The sequence below is a fragment of the Paramacrobiotus metropolitanus genome, unplaced genomic scaffold, assembly GCF_019649055.1.
Source record: "Paramacrobiotus metropolitanus isolate TYO unplaced genomic scaffold, Prichtersi_v1.0 Parri_scaffold0000051, whole genome shotgun sequence".
Taxonomy (NCBI): domain Eukaryota; kingdom Metazoa; phylum Tardigrada; class Eutardigrada; order Parachela; family Macrobiotidae; genus Paramacrobiotus; species Paramacrobiotus metropolitanus.
The window spans coordinates 534,812-560,730 of NW_026570271.1; the positions used below are offsets into that span (position 1 = coordinate 534,812).

Genomic DNA, 25,919 nt, shown 5'->3' on the forward strand with positions numbered 1-25,919 from the left:
TTTGGTATCAAAATTTTTAGAATTTCTTTCTTGTTCTTTTGAAATATCGCTTGATGGTTTTCGTTGAGAAATGTGCAAGTTCCAAGTGCCTGAGTTTAGCACACGAGTCTGCGCGCAATGGACATGACCGATTTATTTTGGTCTTGCCGTTAAAATATCGGTCCTCGGACCGATTGTCTAGCGTAACCACATTAATTGGCGTCCACTGTAATTTTGACTAGGTCTTCAATATTTTAAAAAACCATCGTTCACAAGAAGGATTTAACATTATCTCATTTACCTGTAGACTTTTGATTTGATAACGCAAAAGCAAATGCAAAAGATGGATTATTGTACATACCTCTTAATGTTCGGTTACTGCATGAATGGCTGGAAGTATATTCGCCACCACATACTTAATTCTATCGTAATTATATATTTCAGAATTCCATCGGCAAAGCGCGGCTAGCCTGGTATCCTGCTAGCAAACCTTGAGAAGTTGGCAAGGCAATTTCGAAACTAAAGACTGTGGCGATAACAAGGAAATTTTAGCTGCAAAATGCATATCAGTGCAAGCATAGGTGCAGTCGGTTGTGCCGGCTTGCTATAAGTTTGTCTTGTTCTCAGGTAGGCTCAATGTGCAAAGAAAGGTACCAAACCAAATCACACTGTGATGCTATCGGCGGGAGCTTTTGCTATTAAGCCTTTACTGGCCGGCTTGTGGCGACTTCGCACACCTTTACTTGATCACCATCAGAAGATAAATAATCTGGCATTGTCCGGTGAATGAGATTGGACCGTATAACAATATGCATAATACAATAATAACCAGAAATTCTCACAGTATTTATATTCAGCTTTAAGTTGTTACCGCCCACATAGCCCAGCTTTAGTACAGTAGCCTGACCAATACCGAAAAACACTCTTTTCTTGAGTACTGACCTGACGTAAACAAGCCCATTAGCCACGAAAGATCAGAAGACAGAAGTTCAATTACTATTTTCATATTTCATATTTTGGTAGTTTCATATTTTGGTAGAAGTTGATAGGATCTGAATCGAAAGATTGTCAGTCTTCTCCGTGTTTCTTGTGATAACCAGTTTTGCTGTTCTTATCGGGAGATCTGATGCTTCGGCAGTTTCTAGAAGGTAATAATATTTTATACGGTTTTGTATCACAACATGGCTTTACAAGCGCCAAGCTTGCAGCGACGAAATGCGAGTAAATTCCCTATCTAGTCTGTATATACAGACTATATTAGTCCACTAGAAGTCAACTATGTACAATACACGTAGTTGAATTGCTTTTGTAAAAAAATGTCTCAGCATTTACCACCAGAAATACTCGTCGGTACATTAGTGTCTAAACAGATTTATACATTTGTATTAAAATAAGAAAACCTTAAAAACTGTGCTAGCACCCGTAAGATTTGAAGATTGGTTCTGTGTTTCAAACATTTACGGTATGCCGTGAGCAGAATCACAAGATAAAGAATTGTTTTTTGCCATTGCAGGTATAAGGTGGAAGCTTCGGAATTCTCAGACGCTGAATGTTTTTGAAAATCAGAATTTTTCAAAAAAATTTTAAATATCCTTGTACAGCAAAAATTACCGTTACTGTAATATTTTTAAGGGTTGATCAGTGGATTCAGTGCGATGGTGATCATGCATTTCCGGTTTCAGTTGTGATCGCAGATTCAGCGGTGTGGTTTATAGGTGTGGCACAGCCATAGCCCATAGGTTTCGTGTAGAATACGGAGCATACCATAATTAACGATTAATGTATTCTTTTATGTTTTCTAGCATGCTGCATGTAAACATACCCATACCCATGCTGCATACCCATGCTGCATGTTTTCTAGCATGCTGCATGCTGCATGTAAACATGTAAACAACACAAAATAGATTGATAAGGACCAATGCATAGTTTATTTCCGCCATACATGCAGATCGCAATAAGCGAACCGAAGACGATGGAGAATGTCCGAGCACGTGTCCGTTATCAATACATTGTAAAAATATTCGTTAAAACTCAACGCATATTGTCCTTCCATTCAAATTTAGGAAGCCATTAAGCTTAATCAACTTCCAAGGACTTCACGAGAAAAAATTACGTTTCGCAGATTACCTATATAAATACGAGAAGTTTTCATTGCCAGTATATGTTTATAAAGTTTTCGTTCAGTGAAACTAAAAACTGCACAGCAAATACATTACAAAATTGCTACAGACTGCCTCGAGGAAAAACAAAGCCAAACCGACACAATATTTCACATTGAGTTAAGCTGGGCCTTTACCGCATGCATTCGTGACTTCCGGTTGGAATTCCGCGATTGATATTTAACAATATGCTGTCCCATTTTCAGTGGTTGTCGACTTTGAAAGTTACACGCCGTGCAGAACAGTAAACTCTCCGGTTTAACGAAACTTTCGTGCTGTTTGGAGATTAAATGGGATAGAAACAAGTCCGCGTCCTTCCACGATAAGCGGCAGATGCGGCACTGGTACGGTGCGCCAACTGCATCGCATGACGGTGACGCTGCCTCACGAGTACTCTCTACGGAACAGTTAGGTAAATTAGCAGACGTTTCCGCCGTTACTTCCGGTTGCTGCTGCGGCTGCTCTCGAGCGGATGCTTGGGTGCGATGCAGGACTTCTTTCTTGGAAATGTTGCGCTCTCCACAGAATAATTCGAGGGGAGAGAATGGATCCTCCGCATGTACATCGGTATCTGAACAATAAATACAGCTTTTTGTTTGTCTATTTCTCGTACATAGTTCACGATAGGGTTCTCGTAATTCACGGTACTATACGCTCATTAAGCACCCAGTTTTAGCAAAATTAGGCACGTTTTTCGTGCAGGTTCTTTATAATTTACAAATGCATGTGATTCAGTTGCCAATAAATTTTAGGAATAATACCTTGGCCGTATACAGGTACATGTAAAGATAATACAATAACTGCTTTAATATACAACTTAATTTGTAATTAATTTGTCACGTAGTGTTATTTGATTATTATAGGCAGATATCAGATTAGTTTTTAATTACCGCTACTCAGTAGCTGTCTGCTTGCTTTAACTAAAATGCGTGTAGGCGGTGTAGCATTCAACACATAACACATGAAACGTACAGAGTACTACGTACAGATACAAGTATAAAAGTATAGATATAGAAGCAGTCTATGATCACCGCTTCATTTACGCCTTTCGTACTTTGACATGTATTCGAGATAGACTATTTGTTGCAAGAATCTTCCTAGCAATTTTAGTGCAAGCTTTAAAATAAAACCATTGTAAGCTTTATAATTTAGATATTCAAGTAAATGCCCCACATATTGACTGTATCAATTACATACACAGTAGATACGCACTACATAATGTAACATCATTTTGAAAGAAGGTGTAGAACTGCATGGCACAGTAAATATATTATGTGCATACATGAATATCAGATGCCTGTATTCCACAGACCGTCAAGTAAATAGTAAGTTATGGAGACGATGGAGGTTTGCTTCCTACAGGAAATCGGGCTGAACATATGTGTTCGTTGAAATCAGAAATACGCAATTAAATCAAATTTGCGAGTACTTTTATTGCAAATTTAGCAACCAAATCAACTCCAACTTACCTGCTTTAGGAGACCTTGGGGCTGTTTGGCCGCTGCCAATTCCACCACATCGGAAGTCACATTAACGGCAACAGCGGCATTCGACGGGCCATTATTTGCAGATTTATTTTTGTGCCGTCCACCGCTCACTTTGTACCCAACTGCGCTCGTTGTTCCCCTTGGTCGACCCCTTGGACGGCGGGCTGCACATAGAAAAAGCTGAAGCCTTTCACTAGCGAGTGGTCTCGACCCAGGAGTCATGGCTTTGTGCTGTCCCGGTGTACGTAATCGGAAGCCGGTTCGAGAGGTACATTAACTTACCGTTTTGGCGTTCGTCAGTATTCCGACTATCTTGCGCACTGCTTATACTTTTCCTTTCAGCAAGACCTGGATGGCCATAGGGCCCACGTTCGCTATGGTGGGGATCCGAAATGGGCAGTTGGGTGTCGCGCGGTTTAACGGAACGCCCATCTTCTCCATCCTGCGACTGCGCACTGCGCAGCATCCGATCGCATAAGGGCGCACCGCAAGATTGCGCCGTCACACGGATGACACTCTGCCGGCTCACGCCTAACCGCTTGGCTATTTCCGCGGGTCGTACGCCGTCGGCCTGCAGCTCAGCAATCTGCGCCATCATCTCGTTGCTGACCGTCTCATAGATACCGGTCCGCGCAGCACTATCGCGTTTCTTAAAGGACTTGCCCGTTTCGCGCAGAAACTTTTGCAGAGCATTTTTCGATACGCTGACCTTTTCCTGAATGTCCGTTCCCATGTGGCCTTCCTCAAAAAGCTTGAGGATTGCAGCTTTCTGCTGTTGGCTGAGGCCAGGATTGTCCCGTTCCTTGAAACTCATTCCCGCGCGTCTCAGTGCAGCATTTATGCTTTTCTCGTTAACCTGCGCTTCCTGCATAATATCGCTCACTGTGCTGCCCTTTTCGAATAAGTCAACGATCTTCTTTCTCCGCTCGGCACGGCAGCTTTTGCGCCATGGGTTGGATTTCCGCCGGGCGGAAATCGAGGGTGCGGTGCGAAGGATCTTATACATGGTGGTAATTTTGACACGGCACTGCTGGGCAATCTGCGCGTTAGTGTACGCGGAGTTGCGCCATAAGCGGACGATCTGCTCTTTTTGCTTTGCGGTGACGGGCTGGCGTTGCCGCTGTGGTTCCCCTTCCATCACTTCCATGGTCTGCGAATTTAACCCCATTGTTATTTAATACTTTTGCAAAAATTGCATCAAAGATCAAACATCCACATACAGTTACTTTGTATGATTATTACTCTGTACTCGTATACGAGTACTGTACATGATTTATCAAGGAAACGACTATCTCATGATCATATCTTCAGCCTCCCCGTGGAAATTGTGCAGAAAAAGCCATACCACAAACAAATTATAAAACCGCCACTAAACTCGGCGTGGTGCGTGCATGTGACCGAACAAAAAAACGTGGTCACGTGCATTTTGTTTTAAAGGAAGTGGCCCGGTACATGGTACCAAAGTCGTGTACATGCACGAAATCTTTCACTTTCGCGCATTCCAAAAATCTTTTTTCGTTTGTTTTATGACATTCTGTTGCCAGATGATTTGAATACACTGGCTTGAAAACCGTTTGTGCGCGCAAGATCCGGTTCGCGAGACGCTCAGGGCTGCTGCGTGGACGGACTAGACTCAGTCACTTTCTTCGGACCGGGCCCGGCGGAAGTTACTGCGACTAGGTGCTGCTATTTCATTGTGGCCTTTTTCAAAGCACTTACGAATTTCTCCTTTCTGCGCTTGATCAACGAAACAATTATCTCGTGCCGAAAAACTGTACCCGGCTTGTAGAACGACCGCGGACCGCCATCATAGCATCACGTTCTACGCTAACTTCGAGCATAATCTCGGCTTTTGAGTAACCGCTTTTGAGTAACTCAGTGTGCGCATTTTCGTTTCCTGTTCACTGTGCGCAGGCCAATAAAACAAGAATAATACAATCCAATTTTAATATTATACTTTCTTTACGTAATCATTTACTGCTGCATTCTAATAAAACTGCGAGATACGACACTTTTACGGTGAGTTTCAAACTGTCAACTTTCACCTATGTTTGTATGTTGGATTTAACAGAAATTCCATTCTACATAGTTATTATAACTGATCACATCACAGACAGATCTATATGAAGTGTAATATTTGTACATATACAATAAATTAATTATTATGACTGATCACATCTGATGCGAGCCTACATGTCGATATAAAGTGTAAGTAATATATTTAATATTTATATAATAAATCAACTGCGTAGTACAAAAAGTTATCGTTCATTACCACTCTCAATAATGTTTATCCAGCATGGGTTCGAGTTAAGGATCCATCCAGAAAAATACTGCACGGGCCAGCACGGCTAATAAGATAATATGCGGGAGGAAAAATTTGGAAATTTTTATAGCCAAACCATAGAACCGTGGAGAGTATCGTGGGGATCGCAGAAAATAAAAACGCGCCAACATGGAACACCACGTTTGTAGCCGGATCAGCAGTTTACAGATACCACTCTTAGAAGGCAAATACTATAATATTAAAAGAATTATTATTTTTATGGTTCTCTGAAGTCTAAACTCCGGCACAGTTACGGAGAAGTGGCAGAAATAAGTACTCAACAACTGATGTTTTCGGCCCTCGAAAACTCTGCTAATAAGACAGTTGAAATTTGACAGACACACGAACAATTAACTAGCTTTGCCTGTCTATAAGGCAAGCACAGGAAAGCAATTATGTCTGCCTCCACTTTGGCGTTTAACCGATGCAGAGAAGGAACAAGCAGGACCAGGATCTTCTCTGTTCGTGCAGGCTTTCGCATTTGATAAAGAACGAATGACCTGCTTTTTAGACTATTAAACTTCCGGCAGACTATATGTATCAGTATGTGTATTGTGTAATAAATGCCTAACTGGTAGCAAGATATTCGCTTTGCTTACCTGTTAGAAAGCGGAGCACACCTTAATGTGTTGTGATAACTGATAAATGCCATATATTGCGCTCAAAAGCAAACCCGTTGCAAAAGTTTTTGGTTCTCTTGTGAGCTCTGATTCGACTGTGCGTATGTTTGTAGTCCGGCTTGCACAGAAACAACGCGTATTTTCGCAGTTTAAATCACTCTAAATCGGCAGGGTGTAATACCTGGCACTGGCAAGTGCCTCTGGCGTTGCCACTGGCATGGCTAGGGATAAAACCTGGTATGTTATCCTCTGGCACGCAATAAAATATGGCATATGCCGGAAAACTAGAATTATTAAAACCATAACTTTCACTACGATGTTGGAACTCACTGTTAAAATGCTAAAATAAAAAATAGCGATTAAACTGCAACTTTCAAAACTAAATATAAAAATGATCTAGTACCATACATCGTACGGTTATTCGTCCCGGCAAATACGTAATAGAAGTAGAAGTATTACTAAAACTAAATTTTCAAGACATTTCTCATGTGGTGATATTGCACTTGTTCAAGTCGATCTCTAACGACCGGCAAAATAGTGATGTTTGAGTACGGCTGATCTCCATGTTGACGATTTCCGGTGGGTGGAACGCTGCATGATGGCACGAGCTCTCCCTTTGTACACACACTGCACCTGTATACGAAGTCATATTCGTATTAAGGTCATACACATACAGTACGGTGAGTTATACGGCCGGGTACTGCAGCAGTTTTAGTACAATTATTGCATTACAAAATTGCTTAATGGAATAACCGATGCAAAAATAGGGGCAGTTTCTTCGATTAATTGGCAGTTTGTTATTCTAACGGACACTGAAGAGCTATTGAATTACTGTAATTTCATGGAAATTGATCTCATGCAACAAACGAGTTAATTAGGTCTTATTAGCTTAATATCTTACTACGTAGATCAGCCTGAATATTTACCGCTGTCACTCTTTTTTCTCTAGTGGTGTTGCAACCTGTTCAGCACTTCACGATCGTCGTTGCACCAACTACATGTATGTATGAAGCCCGCTATTGAGAACTGGGATTCCAGAACGAGATAAAAATAACAGCAGTAATATTCATCATTTAGCTTATTCACCAATCACCGTACGTCTAATTAAAATGCAACTTTACATAATTTCAACACTTCAAAATATCGGTACTTATCAATATTTGTAATTATAATCCGTGTTGTATACCACACAGCTCCGAACGCTTACCCAGTGTTCATCCAAAATGTCCAGCATCGGTACATTTCCAAGTGCTACTCTTTTCGACAGATTAACGCAGACACAATCAGTAATGTTTCGGAACGACAATTCATAAAATTGTTCGTAGTATGTTGGCAATTGTAAGTGTCAGCGTGTCGTCTACGTAAAAACGATGGCTGAAGGCAGAACAGTAATTTTAAGTTCAAAATGATTAGCGTTTGATGTCTGAATGGTAATAATATGTAATGTTGTGTCTCTATGTGCACTGAACTTTGGTCCGGCGGAAGAGAAGGTCGATGCAGTTGCGAATCTGCACCGTTGCACGAAACAAGAGCGCCTTATACGAATTTCATAGACATACGCACACACTCATAATACAAGTACATGTGCCAATTGCCTTTTTGCAAGCAACTGTTCTTATCATTGCATGATATTCTGTTTTCCAAACAACAGATAACCCAGACCTTTAATCATCAGTCATGTCAAGTTTAACATATGAGTCAAAGACAGTCAATAAGCGTTGGATTTAAGTCGATTTTTTCTGTTTTCAGTGAGTGCCATTTCACTTTGTGTCGGTTGTAGTAAGCTTGCACATGTAAAGATTCATACAAGATTTATTGAAATTTAAGTGCTCATTTGAACATGTATAGTTAAAGCTTAAAGGCAATTCGCATATACTGGTATGCAAATTATGCCGCTAATTACGAAATTTAAATGATGATGATGACAACTAAAAGTTAACTTTATTTTTTACAGGTCTGTTTGGTGTAGAATAACCGAATAACGGGTGTTTTTCGGGTTTTCAGTGATCAAATCACAGTCTTATCGTGAGCGCATATTGCCGGGATATTTACCTGCATTTTTTTAATTATGCAGCTGTGTTAAGAGCGGCGTCATTTTGATCTGCTCTGTGTGGAAATGTTTGTGTGGTTGTACTTTTTATCGTGACCTGTACCATTGCGTAAGGAACAGACGGTGCGGAATAAGCCCGATGGTAAAATAGAAGTTTTTACTTTTTACTACTCGTCATTATTGCAGCGAACTTTGTCTGGGCACCAACCGGTGCCCATTAAGCGGTGAGGATTTTTGCATTACAGTATTAAGCGTACACCGTCCATGCCAAATGATTGCAAATCGAAACGCGGATGCCAAATGATTGCAAATCGAAACGCGGATTCTTCGTGAATCGGCGTGGTTTGGAGCTTGGCACAGTTTTCAAATTCATTCTTTTTGCAGCACCATTACGCATTAATTGCTGATCGAGCTATTCATGCCGGTGGGTGTAATTCGTTGAGAAAATAAGTAAGGTCTTGTAACTCTTGTCCATGTACAGGTTTAAGCATTAGCAGCTATTAATGCAACTGATACCATCGCAGTTTTATTAATTTTTGTAACTTGTACAAGGGAGGCAGCGTCAATATTTTCTACTTATTTATTAACCGCTGTGCCACGTGTTTTCTGGCATTTGCCATATTTTATTGCGTGCCAAAAGGATAACATACCAGGTTTTATCCCTTGCCATGCCACTGGCAACGCCAGAGGCACTTGCCAGTGCCAGGTTTTACACCCTGCCCTCTAAATCACCAAGCAGGCGGAATTTTAATACCGACTTTGGAAGAATTAACGAGGAGATGTTATTAGTTTTCATTTTTTTTCTCTGAGAACTGTCTGTACCATGCATGATGTCTTTACTGCAAACTGTAGCAGGCCCTTTCACCTTGGACTTCCGTTGACAGAAACAAATCCACATCGTTCCACGATAACTGGCAGATGCGACACTGTGTCGTTGGTGTTGCCGGATGCCGGTGACGACGCTTCCTTAGCGGCACTATTCACGGAATCGTTGTGTGACAGCCATTTCCCGTGGGTTTTTCTGACCGCACATCGAAGCCCGTCGAACACAGTGCGGCCCCCACGTCGACTTCCTTGGCAATATTTCTCACATGGTCAGTACTTTCCACCAAAGAAGTCACCCGTAGCATGTTCCACATGTGTAGCGATGTCTGTGAAATAATTACCAACATATCGTTTATCTAAACATTCTGTAACGGGAATTCATATACTAATGGGGGCATATAATTACATCTATCACTTTAGACCTTAACGTTTTGGTGACCACTCCGTACACACCCTTTCATTCCGTGCACAACCTTTTTGAGAACTACCTTTTACTCCGTACACAACCTTTCGGCACCACCTTTATCTGTGTGCGCTACCTTCTATTTTTTTAATTTTTTCACAGCACAGTTAATTCTGGAACTGCCACTTTTTCGTTAGCAGCAGTTATTGCTGCATATTTCAAAGTACAGTACCATCGGCAGTTACAAAATCGAATTCCCGTGAGAAAATTCTAGGCGCCCTTGTGCCGGTTTTTCTTCGCAGGGTTTGGAGTTTGGACAGTGCTTTCCTAGCTTGACTTAGTGCAATCTTCGCTTGCTGAGCTTGACATAGTGAAAAAAGTTTTAGAGGAAAAACTCCAGATGACCATAAGTATACATAACAGTTATCAAAGAGTTTAAAAAGACTTATTGCAGGTAGTGCCCGAAAAGGTTGTGCACGGAATGAAAGGTAGTGCAAAACGCGTCATGTCATGTAAGGCTTCATTTATTCCATATTTGCTCTACAAACAAGGTAAGAAATTCGGGGCTTTTTTGCAAACTTTGTAAAAGCTCCGAAAGTTCGTGATTACAACGTAATTAATCCGATCAAATATGTCAAGGTGCGAAAACAAATTTACATGTATCCTTGTACATATTACTCGCTCGTATACTTTGCTTTTTGATAACTACTATCTTGAAACAACAATGTTTTTAAATTTTATCACAATTTTATGCAGATTCGTTGGTTTCAGTAATTGTTACCGTTTTGGCTTTCTTCGGTATTCGAATTACTCGTATCTTCATCTTTTAAACTTTCTTCTGCAGTGTCATCAGAATGGTCGTGGGGAGCGCGATCGCTTTGGCCAGAATCCGCTTAATTAATAACTCGCTGTTTTTCGCGAGTATCCACGGTATATTTTTCTTCCACACCGGGATCACCCTTCGAATGCGGACTGCGGAGCATCCGGCTGGACCGCGAAATTGCGCTGCTACATGGGCAACACTTTGCGGACACACGTCCAACCTCTTGACAATCGCTTCCCGGACACTATCAGCCTGCAGATGTGCAGTCTGCGCCATCATCTCGTCGCTGACCGTCTTATATCGACATCCGCGTAGCCACATGGGCACCTCGGCCGCCGCCATCTTCCGCCTGCAGCTGCACAAGACGCCATCTCGTTGCGGAGTTATCGGTGTGCGCATGCACCCGGCAGGAAGGCGGATTGGTGGATGAGCCGTCTACCTTTCTGCCGGACTTCGAAAGGACGGTGATGCAGTGTCACTGGACGTCCAACAACATCATGCCGTTTACGCACGCCGCACCATGACGTTCTACAAAGAATTTCTCCATTTGGCGCAACAGCTGCATAGTGTGCTTGGACACGTTGACCTTTTACTGGACGGCCGCAGTGGTCACGTGTTATCCTTTCGCAACAGGCTTTATGATTACCGCTCTTTTCTCTAGCTTGGCGCGCTGAGGCCCAGATCATCCCGTTTCCTGAAACACCCTCCGCGGATTGTTTTACGATGACGTTGACGTTTTCTTCATCACTATCTGTGCGCTTTCTAAATCGGAATAATGTCGAGGCTTGTTGTCCGTATGACCCTGCTCGAACAAGTAGGCGATTTGTTTCCGCCACTCGTCCAGGGACCCATCGAGTAGCTACTCTAGATAATCGAGTTCCCGCGGGAGCTGTGCTGCGCTCACAGCTTAATGCACGAAATCCCTTTTGTACAAGCTGCAGTGCAACTCGTTAATGCAGGGTAATATAAATATGTCTGTGATGTAACCGCAAAGCGCGACGAGTAGAGAATCTGTTCTTTTTGTATCATTGTATGCCGCTAATTTTCTGGCGTCGGCTTCGACAGTATTGCTGTTTGAGCCCTTATTTGACTATTTGGAAGTACCAGCTAATGGTTTGTTACGTCTTATTTGCCCTGTTCCGCCTGGCGCATTCCGACGTATCAACACCACCGCTACTTTTTTCAATTTTATTGGTTTACCACAAATAATTCTTCTGTAACGTACCACATGTTGAATCGAAGATTAGTGAAATCAACATGAAAGTATTTGGCCAGTAAGAAATATCGAAGTGCTGTCAATTTTAAAGAATCCAGGAAACAGTTTTGCTTAATTATGACAAAAAAGTAATAATAAAGTTTAATGAACTTTTAATGTTATAAAAAATCGTCTTGTTCTTTATTGATGTTCATGTATACGACGTTATTCCAAAGGTTAATAAACAGTAAGATTATGACAACAAATGTACAGTATAAAATCATGACAGCCTAAGAAAGTCACTAAAGATCACTGTTACTGCAAATAATAAAACTACACAGATAAACAGTACTTTAATCTTGGCAGCGTAAAAATATGCCAAAAACGGTGATCGTAGAACAATAAAACTAGCAATTGTCCGTCGACATTTTAACGGAATGCATGCTACAGTTTGGAGGAGTGGTTTGCGATTGGTACTTGATAATGTGCTTGCCCATCGTCGCCGGCTTTCGGGTTCGGAATTTACATCCGGTACAATATAAAAAAATCCCGGTTGCACAAATCTCTTCATGCTCTCTGTTTGCCAGATGTAAAAGGAATGGTTCCTCTTTTTCCCAGGATAAGCGGCAAATCTGACACTGATATCTTCCACTTGGACCGTCCACATACGCATTCTCTGGCGGAAGCAACGGTATTTTGGAATGAATTTCCGCGCACTCATCCGCCGAAATACTGCAGTATTCCATGGTTTTTCTCTGTGGTTTTCTCTGGGCGGAGAAATGTTGTTCCGTTGGAACGTCTGTTTTCAAGCATATTTCCGGAATATCCGTGGTCTTGTGATCACCGAGCGCTGAAATTCAAAAGAAGTCTGCCGGATAACGCGTGGACACTTAACGAAGTTTACAGGTTTTTCATTTCATATAAAGAGGCTGATGAATGGTTTCAGCCTGAAAGTAAAATCAATAAATTTTGTCTGAAAAAGGTCATGAAACAATCTCCAAACAGTTTTTGGCAAATGAAAGTTTAAGAATTATTTTCTTGTGGTTGGATAAATAATCACATTGTCCTTCTTTGACATATCTGTAAGCTACAGACAGATACAAACAGTACGAGTGCAGAATGCCACTCCTTGAATTTGGGAGAATTTAATTTTTCTTGTAATTTATTCCAACGTACCATTTCTGTCTATGGTGGCTTCTTCGGCGATACTGGTCACTTCCTTGGAAATTTCGGTGTCCTCTAGAGTGTCGCGCATATATTGGCACTGACGGTCACGATCATCCAGCAAAATTCTGTTGGTAGAGCTTGATTCGCCAGCGGAATCAGACATGTGTACATCTTGGAAGGCAGGATCACGCGGACGCCCCATCCATGGATTCATTCTTTTTGGGCTACGGGAAGTTCGTACAGGCGGCGTTTCCGAAGGACCGGCATCCTTTAATATTTTGTCCACCCATAACCTGGAAGTTTTAACGCGCTTTGTTATTGCTCGAGGGGACCAGCCCTGTTTAGACAGCTCCAGAATAACCGGCCGCAGCGCATTGTACCGGTCCTGATCCCATTTTCTAAAGATAACCGCTCGGCCAGCTGCGCCCAGTATTTGTTTTACGGAGTACACCGACAGATTGGTCTTTTGCATAATGTGGGAACAAGAGTGGCCGTTGTCGAATAAATCCACAACTTCGTGCTTTTCTTTCGGGGTGAGTTCGTACATGTAGCGTGTGTTAATATTTCCAGATTTCTTCTTTTCCCCGCATTGGGATCTGGGAATGCGAGGCGCCGAGGAAGTTTGGACAGAGGATTGCAGAATGGCTCCGGGAGGGTCCTCGCCGCTCCGTTGATTGATCCATTTTGGCTGCATATGTGGTCGAGGCTCAGCTAGCTGGAACGGCGCTGGTTCGCATTGAATCGCGTTTTTTTGCGGGTTGGACCTGAACGAACATTCCATCTCCAGCGGTGTTTGCTTTCGAATTGACGTCGCTGGAATTTCGCTGTTACTGTTCAGGAGAGACTTTAGTACCGAAAAATATTCGTCGCTTTCAGCACGATCCATGCAAGTGCTGTTGTTAAACCCGCTGGTTGTTTAAACGTTTGCACTCCCAAGTATTCGCTGCGATTTTCTCTTTCGTTCACTCAGCGATGATTATCGAAAACGGCGCCACTCTGGAACGACTTAATTCTGACCTAAACGGACAAATAATAGCACTGTGCGCTTAAGAACACTGAACACACTACCGTATATTTATTTATCGTTAGCAATAAGTACACTAAAGTGTAGTAATACTGTATTAATTTTATTATGTTTTGGTACAGTACTATTGCTGCCAAAATAAATTATAAATCAGAATAGGGGCCGTGTAACTGTATAATCATCGCAGGAGCTAGAAATCTGTGTCACGCATTTTTATTTATAAGTACAGTACAGTAATCGTAATACGTAGCCCGCAACCGCTGTCGGTCCATCAATACTTCCTTATCGGGGAGGCAGAAATTACAAATACTGCACGCACGTCATTCACGTTTTACAAAACCATTTTTATACCTGTATGAACAGGTTTTACTTTGACTGAAGATTTTTCAAAACTGCAAAAAGGCTGTATTAATTCACGTACCTCTAGTGTCAACCCATAAGCATGGAGTTGCGAAGCGGCATAAGCAAAACGCAATAAAAGTTAAGAAAAGGATCACAACGGGAACATTTGCATAATTCCAGACAGTTTGTTAATTTTGTCACAATATTACGGCTAGCCCAACAATCTGCTAGCTTTGGGAAAGCCGGTAAAGGAAATCTGAAACAGAAGATTTCGTCGATGACAGCAAAATTTGATTTAATATTATAACACACGTACATCACCCCACAGCATTGCAAGCGCAGGTGGGTGTTTGGTTGTGCTGTAGAAATGTTCTAATTTCTTTTGATCTCAGGGAGACTCACTGGGCCAAGAAAGTTGTTAACCGAATCACACTTTGGTGTTATCGGCGGAAGCTTTTGTTAACGGGTTTGCTAGTCGGTTTGTGGCGGCTTTGCTCTGCATCAGATAGGTAGCCTGGCCTTGTCCAGCGCCAATTCGACGAATGAAATTTGACTATGTACCACATACTTGCCATACCCCACACTTATTTGCAAATATATCCCCGCGGTCTTCGTATACTGCTACCAGCTGACACAGACGTAAACAAGATCATTAGCCACAAAGAGCACCGAGAGAACATTAGTTTGTTCTATATTTGGACATCAGATTTGAATCGGCAGTCCTCTTTGTGCGAGTAGTTTAAATGTTCTTACTAGATTCGGTTCCAAAGGCTAACGCGGCATTTTATCCTTGCGAAAGTGGCCGTGCCGGCACGCATTCTTGTGATTAACTTGGATTCTGCTGTTGCTAACAGTTATAATGTTGTTGTGAAGAATTATACAAAGTAGCACAAGGGAAGTGCACCGCTATAGGCTGGCAATAAAAGACCGAAGCGAAGCGCTTGTTCATAGTTGTCGATTTTATTAATAATATTTTGCACGTATATAGGATTTAGAATACGAATATTAGAATACCTAGTTTAGAATACGTTTAGAACAGGAAGACAAACTGAACTATTCCGTTTGTTTTTTGCCTAGAATTAATGAATAACCTGGCATTGTACAGATACAGATGCTAAAGTGCTGTAAAATAACTAAGACAAAATTAATATTCCTTTTTGAACCGCCTTTTTTTGGCTTGGGTCATCTAGCGATAATTAAAAATATAAATATCAGTAACAGTTCAACATTATTGAAGTTTTTATTCGTCGGCAGTTATTGATCACCTAAACAAATTTGCATTTGTATTAAAATGGGAAAGAATTGGAAATGCTTGGAGCACCAAAGTAGCCGCCGAAGACAAGCAACAAAAGCGATGTGGCCAGTACGTCGTTGAAGCAAGCCCACCGGAAACGGACGTTCGATGTGGGCATTGGGCAAACAGAAATTTTAGCGGCAAGAAAACAACCATGCACACAACGAGACCAGTTATACGGGCAAGAAAGAAAGCACGCACATGCCATGGGCTTTCGACAGGATGTCAATAAAACCATAACAGTGAATGTTGTAATGTTAAAATTCGGCCGCTTTTGGCATCAGTAGAAAGAAAACAAAATTCTACAGGTGGTGGTGTTGTAAAAAGATTCATAAGTTTGTCATACCGTAAGCATCTAATCGAGCAAGGAAGTTTTCTCTAAGGAAGCTTAAAATAGGTCTCTCTGTTCCCTTTCTTCGTCTCCGGATCAGCTCAGAAGGTTTATGGCTGTGAGCCTGTAAAGCCTGCCTGGCCACATTATTATTATATGGCCAATGTCCGGTGTTCGCAGCCATTAACAATATATTTAGAATCATAATTCATAATGAGAACTTAATGATCATGACGTCTTTGAAATGTCAGTCACAGACATCTGTGCAGTGTTAACGTGCATGAAAAGGCTGCACTGCCCGTAATCTGTTTACGTGAAGCTGCAGAAATTATGGTACGTACCACAAGTATGTATTCTAAACATGGCCAAAAAAATTACGTTTATTACAGCTTACAGTTTCTTTTACAATAAAAAAGTAGACACGTATAGTAAATACGCGGCTTCATATGCGCTACGGTTTTACCAGGTTTCAGTAAGGAATGTTACAGAATTGTGCATGAAATGCAGTACAAACAAACACACTGTCATCATGAAAAAACGGAACCCGGTACACAACATACAAATGTATTTCGGACATTTAATCAAAAAACTTATGGGCCTGCACTGCATGCACCATCGACTTCCGCTTGCCATTCTGCGACTGATACATGACAATATGTTGCCCCAGTTTCAGTGGTTGTCGGCTTTTAAAGTGGCACGCCGTACAATGCAGAAAGCTCTCCGGTTTAGCGGGTACTCGGTGCTGTTTGGAAATTAAATGGGATAAAAACAAGTCCGCGTCGTTCCACGACAAGCGGCAAATGTGGCATTGGTACGGGGCGTCGCTGGTATTGCCATCCTCACCAGTTGCCGGTGACATTTCTTTAGCGGTACTGTCCACAAAACTATTAGGTAAATCAAGACAAGCCTTCGCCGTCACTTCCGGTTGCTGCTGTCGACCGGACACCAGAGCGCGCCGAACGCGGTCCGGGTCCACACCGACTTTCTTGGCAATATTTCTCACGTGGTACTCTCCACCAAAGAAGTCATCATAAGAGGAAGACTGTGGTTCTACATATGCATCGGTATCTGCGAAATAATTCTTATTTTTGGCATCTAAACACTTTTGGAATTTTACGCCAATGTTGCCACATTAAATGCATAAATGTTTTTACGATGACAGTATACGCGCTTTCTTGCAGCTTTTCACATGCACGAATAGGTAACTACGAGTGTAGTTTGTTATATACAGCACATGCAAAAATTGAACAATTCCAGATTTTACATTTATTATTGATTATCACAAATACGCGTAGCTTAGGAGAAGTTCTCATTACTCTTAAAGTCATCGTCGATTGGAATAGTCCCGGTCTTAATTGTGCAAACAAAAAGTGCATTAATAGATATTTATGCAGAACGTACAAGGCATCCTATAGCTTTCCGTACCCTTTAATTGGCTCTAAACGAAGTATTTTGTCACTTTTTTATATGCGTTTTACAGGCTCTAAAAGTTATTGATCGTATCTTATTCGTATGTAATGAAATCGATGATGCCATTAAGTGGAAATAAAAATATGAAATATATGAAAATAAATATAAAATACATGAAAATAAATAATATGTGAAAATAAATTAGTATAGCTTCTCTTTTCAAAAATTTAATATACAGGGTACACACGCCAAGTTGTCACCAATGTAATATTACAATGCAATTTTGTATCAGTACGAACAGATTAGCGAATTATCCTTACCGTTTCGGATTTCTCCGATATTCCGCTTTTTTACCGCCTTGTTTATACTTTCACTCTCAGTGTCATCTGGATGGTCGTCCGGCGCAAGATCGCAATGGCTACCATCAGCAACAGGGCGGTTTCTTTTGCAGGCATCTCCGGAACGCTCCTTTTCAACACCCGCATCACCTGTCGTGCGCGGGCTGCGAAGCATCCGGCTGGGTCGCGGCGAGCCGTGAAACTTCGCTGTCACGCGGAGGACACTTTGCCGGCTCACGCCCACCCTCTTGGCAATTGCGGCGTCGCTGATACCGTCGGCTTGCAACTGTGCAATCTGCGCCATCGTTTCGTCGCTGACGGTCTCATCAACTTCCTTCTGCGCTGTATTATCGCGTTCCTTAAAGGACCTGCCGGCTTTTCTCACTACATTCCTCACTGTCCACTCCGTCACGTTGGCTATGCGCTGGATCTCCTGTCGTGTGTGGCCTGCCGTAAAGAGCTTTAGGATTTCCGCCTTCTCCTCTTCACCAATGCCCTGCTTGTCGCGCTCCTTAAAAGACTTCCCTGCTTGGCGTAACAAATTCCGCATAGTCCACTCAGATACGCTAACTCTTTGCTGGATCTCCGTTCCTGTGTGGCCAGCCGCAAACAGTTTTAAGATTTGTGCCTTCTTCTCTTCCCCAATATCCGGATGATCCCGTTCCCTAAAAGACTTCCCTGTTTGGTGCAACAAATTCTGCATACTCCACCTGGATACCTTGACCTTTCTCCGGATGGCCGGCCCCGAGTGGCCTGCCGCGAAAAGCTTCAGAATGGCCGCCTTCTTGTCTTTGCTAAGGCCCGGACTATCCCGTTCCTTGAAACTCCGTCCGGCTCGTTTCAGTGCCGCGCGGATGATCTTCTTGCCCACCTGCACTTTCTGCATGATGTCGCTCATTGTGCAGCCCTGCTCGAACAAGTTAACGATTTGCTTTCGTCGATCGCCACGGGATTCCCCCAGATAATGAAGAAGTTTTTGCCGGCCGGAAGTGGACGGTACGGCGCGCAGAATTTTGTAGACGGTGCTCAGACCCACTCGGAACTGTCGGGCAATCTCTGTGGTGCTGCAGCGGGAGTGGCGCGACAAGCGGAGGACTTGTTCTTTCTGAGCGGCGGTGATTAGCTGGCGCTTTAGCTGCGGTTGGCTTTCCATAACCTATTCAATGTATCGTTATTCAAAATTATTATTTATGTAAAATTAGTGTATAATTAAAAAGCACTTTGTATATTTAAACGTTTTTTAAATTATGTCCTTATTTTGCTAAAAAATTTGTGCGCGATCGATGCGAACAACATGAGTGACATTACCAATAAAATTTCTGTTTTCTTGAATACAGAGGACCTTCTCTTCACTTCGAAAGTTTGTATAGAAAGCTGTCTTTTCATAATCATTTTACGTAACTTATTAAATAGTTCTTTAACAACTCGTATAGCAATTCGCATAATTATTAAGAACGTGTTATTGTCTCTTACATGTTCTGGACAGTTTGGTAGCTGGTCTCTCTATCCGTTCTAAAATACATATATACCGTGCTTCCCGTAAAACTGAAAACAACTGTTGAATTTCAGTAAATATTCCAGAAAATCGAAATAGAGGTCCGCATGATATCATAATATTTCAAGGATTCAAAAGCATATCGACGTGCAACAGCACGTTTATCGGCGTGAAGAGTTTGCAACTTTTCATGATAAACGATCTAAAGCAGATTCTTTCTAAAAATGAAATATCAATAAAAATGATACTCGCAGTTCTGATTCCTGAAGGACCCTCTTTTACGCGAAGCAACGTTCAACTGGCAGATGCAGTCATGCAAAATATAAGAATCGATGCTTTCTGCCATCGGATAGCCAGCCTATAATATTAAGACATCAAAACTAGTCCTGCCTGTACAGCTTACAGACGCACAAAGGTGAAGCATCTGCGTGTGCTGACCAAACTCTCTCTGCTCGGTTCCTTCTGGAACGAATGACCTACTTTAGATGGACAAGTAATGCCACAACGCGCAGTTTGGAGGAGACTTACAATTAAGAGAGCCTGTAACAAACGGCCTTTATCAGAGCTCGCATACGAATATTATGTTATTTTACTTCTGGAAATAAGTAGGCTGTTTAATTTTTAGTCTAGTTGTGTGGCGCTAATTGTTGACTGGTTCAACCAGTCAACAATTAGCGTCACACAACTAGACTAAAGACAACTAGACCAGTCTGGTTGCAATATTCCAGTAACGCTTGTTTTTTGAATATTATTAAAAAAACATGTGTTTTTATTAACAGTCAAAAAACACGCGGTATGAACTCACGTCCTGAACTCGTGTCAAGATTTCCTATTAATCTTGATGCTTTCGAGCATTGCCGAGATCATGTGCTAATAATCATATAGTCAAAATACAAAAAAAATTCAACCTTTCAAGAAAAGATTTAGTGGCACGCTACTGGGTACCGTCGTCGCATTGGCAAACGCTTGTGTATTAGCAATGTTTGCGGTGTGGGCGTCGGCGTTCGGAACGGAAAGGTCAAGCGGGTATGCACCACTGGCACCGTGGCGTGCCAGACGGATATGGTCCGTCGTCTGGGCGATGGTATGGGTCACCGGCACATGGATGGCCGTCTGCGTCGATCTTGGGTGATGAACGTCTGGCTGCCACCCCAGCCGATTTGCTGCATATGCGCTTGATCATGTACATCTGGGCGGGTTTCTTGCGGACGTTATACTCAGGCTAGTGCCTGGTGGCCGGATGCAGGTGTGCACTGGATCTCGAACGTGTTGCAGTTGGACGCACAGCAACTGAACCTGCTTTTGGTTTATAGGAAGAGCTGGTCGATCAATTGGGAAGGGGCGCCCCAATCAAACACCGGCTTTCCCGTAACTGGCACTGTACATGCCTTGAAGGCAATGGGAACAACCGAGGCCATGTGTTACCGGTGTTCTATCGTTTCCGGTTTGCTGGTAGCTCCAAACTGTGCCGCTCGTCAAGCAGTAGTTGTAGTTCCTGCACTTGCATGTACATATTCTGTACTTGATTGTGCCACGGCTTTGGGATAGCTCTTCTAGTTCTAGAGGAACTACCCTAAAGCCGAGGTACATACTATCAAAATGCTAATTAGTATCTGCCAGATAAGGGGGTACCGATTAGCATGCATCTTGAGATGTGGTTTTCTTATGCGTCTCTCAGGAATATTTCACTCCCGGCAGACCATCATTATTCGCTTTGTGTAAAAGGCGGAAACAGCTAGATTCTTATGTAATTTGTATATCGTAATTTGTATTTCTTCTCTGTGAGTTCAGTATTATATAACTTCTGCTGTTAATCCTACTGGAACATAATAAAGATATACCAACAGTTGCTTCCGTTCTGCAAACTGCAATAAATTAACGAACCGATTGTTGTGCATTCTAATCCGTTGTTTTGTCTATTGCGATGGCATTTATTATTATATGCCAACTGATAAAGAATTTATGAGCACTACATGGTGTTCTTATTTCCTACACTCGTATACGAGTTTGTAAGCATGAACGTGCACAATATTATGCCAGCTGCAACATCCAGAGGCTTTACAAGTGGTAACTACATTTATCACAAATCATAGTCTAAGACGGCAGTTTTTATTGAGTCAGGAATAGGATCCAGCACAGCTAAAACAGCTACAAACATTATGCTTTAAAGGGAAAAACCAGATCCACGATATACAATATTATATTTTGGTAATTCAGTCAAGTAAATTGTCGGCCTTCACCGCATGGACCCTTGACTTCCGGTTGGCATTCTGCGACTGATACTTCACGATATGTTGTCCCAGTTTCAGGGGTTGTCGACTTTTAAACTGACACGCCGTACAGTACAGAAAACTCTCTTTTGTCGCTACGGGTAGTTTACAGTGCTTTTTTGAAATTAAATGCGATAAAAACAAGTCCGCGTCCTTCCATGATAGGCGGCAGATGCGGCACTCGTACGGTGCGGCGCTGGCAGTGCCACCTGCACCGGATGTCGGCGGCGTTTCCTCAGCGGCAGTGTCCACGGAGTCGTCGTGTGCATCCCCATGCGGCTCTGTCGTCACTTCCGGTAGTTTTTGCTGACCGGAAACGAGAGCGCGTCGAACACGGTCCGTGTCCACACCGACTTTCTTGGCAATATTTTTCACGTGGTACTCTCCACCAAAAAAGTCATCAAAGGAGAAAAACTGTGTTTCAGCATGTGCGTCAATGCCTGTTAAAACAAAACTTTTAATTGTCGAGACAGTTTTCGGTAATCCATATATGATATGGTTGTAAACTTGTATTTGCATATGATTGCTAAAGCATACAAGTTTCCCAGCTAATATATCTTTCTGAGACTTTTTATACGTCAATTTTCCTTATTTTCTCCGTATGCATGATACTGCAATTTCGTACCGTATTCCTCGTATTATATAATAATAGTTTTACAAAATTATCATTGCAGTAAAAGGATGTTATCAAAAATTACCGGTTACCGAATAAATAACTTAAGAAATCAAATCAGATCGGATAAAAATATTTACTACCAGATTGATCCATGTTTAGTAATTTTTACTGGCAACTGCAAGGAAAGCATTTCACAGAATAATTATGTGAAACATTTGCGCTTGCCTTTGAATTCCATATCCCGTTTTTCAAATATTCAGTTTTTCAAGATCTCCGGAGATTGTGACTCTTAGTACGATTATGATTTTTGCATAACAAGTCCCGAGAAACAGACAACAACGGTAATTCCATGGTACTGCTTTAATGTACAGTAATTGTAATTGTATTTATAGATCGTATTTGCTATAAATTCCTTTATTTACCATGGTTAATGTCAACCTGGATAAAATGTACAAACAGCAGTGTGAAGCACATTAGTGATTAGCGGATATTATCCATACCGTTCTCGCTTCCGTCGATATTCCCATTCTCTTCCACAGAGTTTCTATTACCGCCTTTGGTTTGATCCGGTTGGCCGTCGGAGGAACCAACTTCTTGGCAAGAATCCGCAATAGATCGCTCACATACGTCAGTCGCACAACGTTCAACTACATCGGCATCCCCCTTCGACTCCGCACTGCGGAGCATCCGGCTGGGTGGCGGTGAACTCTGCAACTGCGCTGCCACGCGGGTGACAGTTTGCCGACTCAATCCCAACCGTTTGGCTATCTCCCCGAGAGGGACACCTTCATCCTGCAGCTGCAATATCTGCGCCACCATCTCATCGCTGACCGGCTCAACCACGCCGCTCTCGGCAGTCCTATCGCGTTCCTTAAAAGATTTCCCTGTTTGGCGCAACAGACGTTGCATGATATACCTGGATACGTTGACCTTTCGCTGGATGGCCGGTCCCGAGTGGCCGGCCGCGAAGAGCTTCAGGATTTTCGCTTTTTTCTTTTTGCATAGGTTATCCCGTTTCTTGAAGCTCCGCCCGGCTTGTTTCAGAACGGTATAGATAATTTTTTTGTCCACCTGCGCTTTCTTCATTATGTCGCTTAGCGTGCAGTCCTGCTCGAACAAGTCGACAATCAGTTGCCGCCGCTCGTCACGGGAACCGCTCGGTTTTTGATCGAGTTTCTGCTGGCCTGAATGGGAAGGGGCGGCTTTCAGAATTTTGTATACGGTATGACATCCTACATCGCACTTCTGCGCAATCTGCTTATTAGTGTACGTGGTTTGGCTCGACAAGGTGAGGATTTAATGTTTTTGCGCTGCAGTTGTACGTCGTCGCTGTTTTTCCCTCTCCATCACTTCCATGGCCTACGAAATTAGCACCAATTAATATTAAATATTTTTATGAGACAGTTATAATAATTATGACGTTTTATGACAGCAACACCACCTATATACATGTAATATGAATTAAACACATACAAAATATTAAAATCTCTGGAGTTAACAATTACTGAATATTTACTGCGGATTGTCACTCACAATATTGATGCTGTATGGAAACTATTAAAGCCAAATCCAGAAAAATATTGTATGGTCAGTAACACGCTCCGGAAAAAAATCGAATTTGTAATACACGGTGCCACAAGGCTGCAACAGGATCTCCACAAGGAAACAAAAACAAAAAACTACTCGTATTAATCGTCGACATGCACCAGGACCCTTCTATCCGCACAAAACATTTGCGTAATAAGTGATGTGAAGCAGCTAATAGTCATTCTTAAGCGACCAATAACATCATAATTCGGAATCGTTGAAGTAGCCTGTGTGGTAACAGAGAACTGACAGAAATAACGATGTTTTCTTCCCTCAGAAAGACAGCTGACAGACACGAACAATTTTATCCTGCAGTACCTGTCCATATGAGAGGCACACAAAGAAAAGCATGTGTGCCTGTTTAGTCTTGATATCTGCCCTTTGACCAATGCAGGGTAGGGACCACCAAGACCAAGATCTTCTCTGCTCTTGTTCGGTTCCATCAAGACCATGCGTGCTTCGCGCTGTGACAGACTGAAGTGAGACCACAGGCAGAAATCAGCGGGCCTTTATCAGATTACGTATATTAACAATTTTCAGAGTGCATTATGTTATTTCCTGTACTATTGTAAATCGATCTTCTTGAGATTTGTGTTCTTATCAGTAGTTACATGGCACGAACTGTTGACCGATCATAACATTCTGATACTGCTTGTTGCTGTACTACTAATAACGAAAACCAATAAACTGAATATTTGACTTTTCATTTAGGCTTCCTAGTAATAATTTCAGAGCGAACACCAAAAATACACGATTACTGCTGGCAATTAAAAACTTTCAATCCGGTTAACAAACAGAAACACGCAAAACACGTATAAAAAGTGACCTTTCAACGAAAACATCAGTTATAAGCAACGTTAGGTACCCCAGCCGCATTAGCAAATGTCTGTGTGTTAGGAATATTCACAGTGTGAGCGTTAACATTGGGAACAGAAAGGTCAGGCGTGGTGTGCACCACCGGCACCGCGGCGTGCGGAACGGACAGGTCCGCCGTTTGGGCGGCGGTGTGGGCTACCGGCACGTGGATGGCGGCCTGCGTCTGGGTGATGGGCGTCTGGCTACCGCCCCAGCCGCTGTACTGCGCCTGGTACGGGGTGTACATCTGGACGGGTTTGTAGCGGACGTTGTACTCCGGCTGGTACATGGTGACGGGATGGAGGTTGTACTGGATCTTGGGAGTGTACAGCTGGACGGGTTGTAGCTGCACTTGCGGCTGGCTCCAACCGGAGTTCTGCTGGTAGCTGGTCAGCGGGGACGCGGCGCCCCAACCGGCACCGGTGTTACCGTAGCCGGTAGCGGTATTTCCGTAACCACCGAAGGCCAAACCGCTCAAGTCCGTCAGGGCGTAGGCGAGGGAGGCGGCCACAACAGAAAGGAGAAGTGTTCTCTGTCAAGACAAAATTAATAAATAAATGTGGATGCACGCGGCAGACCATTAATTCACTGGATGCAAAAGGATTTCGTAACAGAAGACATAAAATTTGTCGGTTTTCATGCTAGTATTGCAGTATTGTAACGGCACTATAAGGTATAAACCATAGTTTCTTATTTAATAATGGTGCGATCTATACCTGAAAGGTTATTCATTGTTACAGCATTATTTCATTCGTTGTTATATGTACCACGCAACAGGCTGTATTTTATCAAAGAAAATTAAACGCAATTTTTTTAATTTCACCGAAAGGTTATGAATTACTATTTCTCTTACCAGTATGCAGTGCATGACGGAGAAAATGTTGACGTATTAACCACTGTAAAATGTGTTATGCCAATCTAATACTAAATGGGACAACTAATCTACTCCGGCGACAAACAAAATCAACGTCGCTGCTGTTTTAAACTGACCGCTAATAAAACCAGTAATTTCCCAATCCATTGATTTATATAACAAAATGCGCTTCTCGATACGGCTGGATTAGACCAGACAATCAACAGAATCCACGACGAACGAAGAAGCGAGCGCCAGCGGACCAGACAATACATTCCTACGGGATACTAACGCGATGTATTATAAAGCCCAAAACTCAATGATAATTCTGCAGTTTCTCCTTGGACCGGTCGTGGTCATCGTCGCCTCTGACTTTCACTTTCTCTCTAAAAGTTGCCTTTCATCAGACGACTGTTTCTAGGTCAGCTTATTACGCGAGCGCCATGCAGAAATAAAATATTTAATTAATT

General features: G+C 42.4%; 3 protein-coding genes and 1 long non-coding RNA gene across 7 annotated transcripts; 1 reads left to right on the forward strand and 3 right to left on the reverse strand.

The window, feature by feature from the left end:
- Positions 1 to 1,978: 1,978 nt before the first annotated feature.
- LOC129592303 (uncharacterized) lies at positions 1,979 to 7,980 on the reverse strand. Of its 2 annotated transcripts, XM_055488312.1 has the most exons (5): positions 7,779 to 7,980; positions 6,551 to 7,204; positions 3,908 to 4,775; positions 3,608 to 3,789; positions 1,979 to 2,709 (listed from the first exon to the last, which is right to left on the reverse strand). In XM_055488312.1, exons 3-5 carry the CDS (start codon positions 4,770 to 4,772, stop codon positions 2,575 to 2,577), a joined length of 1,182 nt encoding a protein of 393 aa, XP_055344287.1. In that variant the 5' UTR covers positions 4,773 to 4,775; positions 6,551 to 7,204; positions 7,779 to 7,980; the 3' UTR covers positions 1,979 to 2,574. The 2 variants fall into 2 exon arrangements, with proteins under 2 accessions (XP_055344287.1, XP_055344285.1); XM_055488310.1 differs by lacking the exon at positions 6,551 to 7,204.
- A 350-nt stretch (positions 7,981 to 8,330) lies between these two features.
- On the forward strand, positions 8,331 to 11,798 carry LOC129592320 (uncharacterized). Its single transcript, XR_008690959.1, has 3 exons — positions 8,331 to 9,045; positions 9,506 to 9,715; positions 10,694 to 11,798. It is a non-coding gene; the product is annotated as an uncharacterized LOC129592320 (long non-coding RNA).
- Positions 11,799 to 12,144: 346 nt separating this feature from the next.
- LOC129592312 (uncharacterized) lies at positions 12,145 to 15,236 on the reverse strand. Of its 3 annotated transcripts, XM_055488324.1 has the most exons (4): positions 14,717 to 15,236; positions 14,480 to 14,656; positions 13,044 to 14,051; positions 12,145 to 12,717 (listed from the first exon to the last, which is right to left on the reverse strand). In XM_055488324.1, exons 3-4 carry the CDS (start codon positions 13,918 to 13,920, stop codon positions 12,275 to 12,277), a joined length of 1,320 nt encoding a protein of 439 aa, XP_055344299.1. In that variant the 5' UTR covers positions 13,921 to 14,051; positions 14,480 to 14,656; positions 14,717 to 15,236; the 3' UTR covers positions 12,145 to 12,274. The 3 variants fall into 3 exon arrangements, with proteins under 3 accessions (XP_055344299.1, XP_055344300.1, XP_055344298.1); XM_055488325.1 differs by having other exon boundaries at positions 13,044 to 14,030; positions 14,480 to 15,236; XM_055488323.1 differs by having other exon boundaries at positions 14,480 to 15,236.
- Positions 15,237 to 24,582: 9,346 nt separating this feature from the next.
- On the reverse strand, positions 24,583 to 25,582 carry LOC129592262 (uncharacterized). Its single transcript, XM_055488253.1, has 2 exons — positions 25,450 to 25,582; positions 24,583 to 25,128 (listed from the first exon to the last, which is right to left on the reverse strand). Exons 1-2 carry the CDS (start codon positions 25,462 to 25,464, stop codon positions 24,583 to 24,585), a joined length of 561 nt encoding a protein of 186 aa, XP_055344228.1. The 5' UTR covers positions 25,465 to 25,582.
- Positions 25,583 to 25,919: the final 337 nt, after the last annotated feature.

Coding starts and splice junctions, on each gene's coding strand:
- LOC129592303 (XM_055488310.1), bottom strand. CDS start 7,805: ATGCTGGACATTTTGGATGAACACTGG. Junction 3,790..3,907: donor TACTGACGAACGCCAAAACG/GTAAGTTAATGT, acceptor TTCTATGTGCAG/CCCGCCGTCCAAGGGGTCGA. Junction 2,710..3,607: donor CCCAAGGTCTCCTAAAGCAG/GTAAGTTGGAGT, acceptor TTTATTGTTCAG/ATACCGATGTACATGCGGAG.
- LOC129592312 (XM_055488324.1), bottom strand. CDS start 13,920: ATGGATCGTGCTGAAAGCGACGAATATTTTTCGGTACTAAAGTCTCTC. Junction 12,718..13,043: donor AGCCACCATAGACAGAAATG/GTACGTTGGAAT, acceptor TTTGAATTTCAG/CGCTCGGTGATCACAAGACC.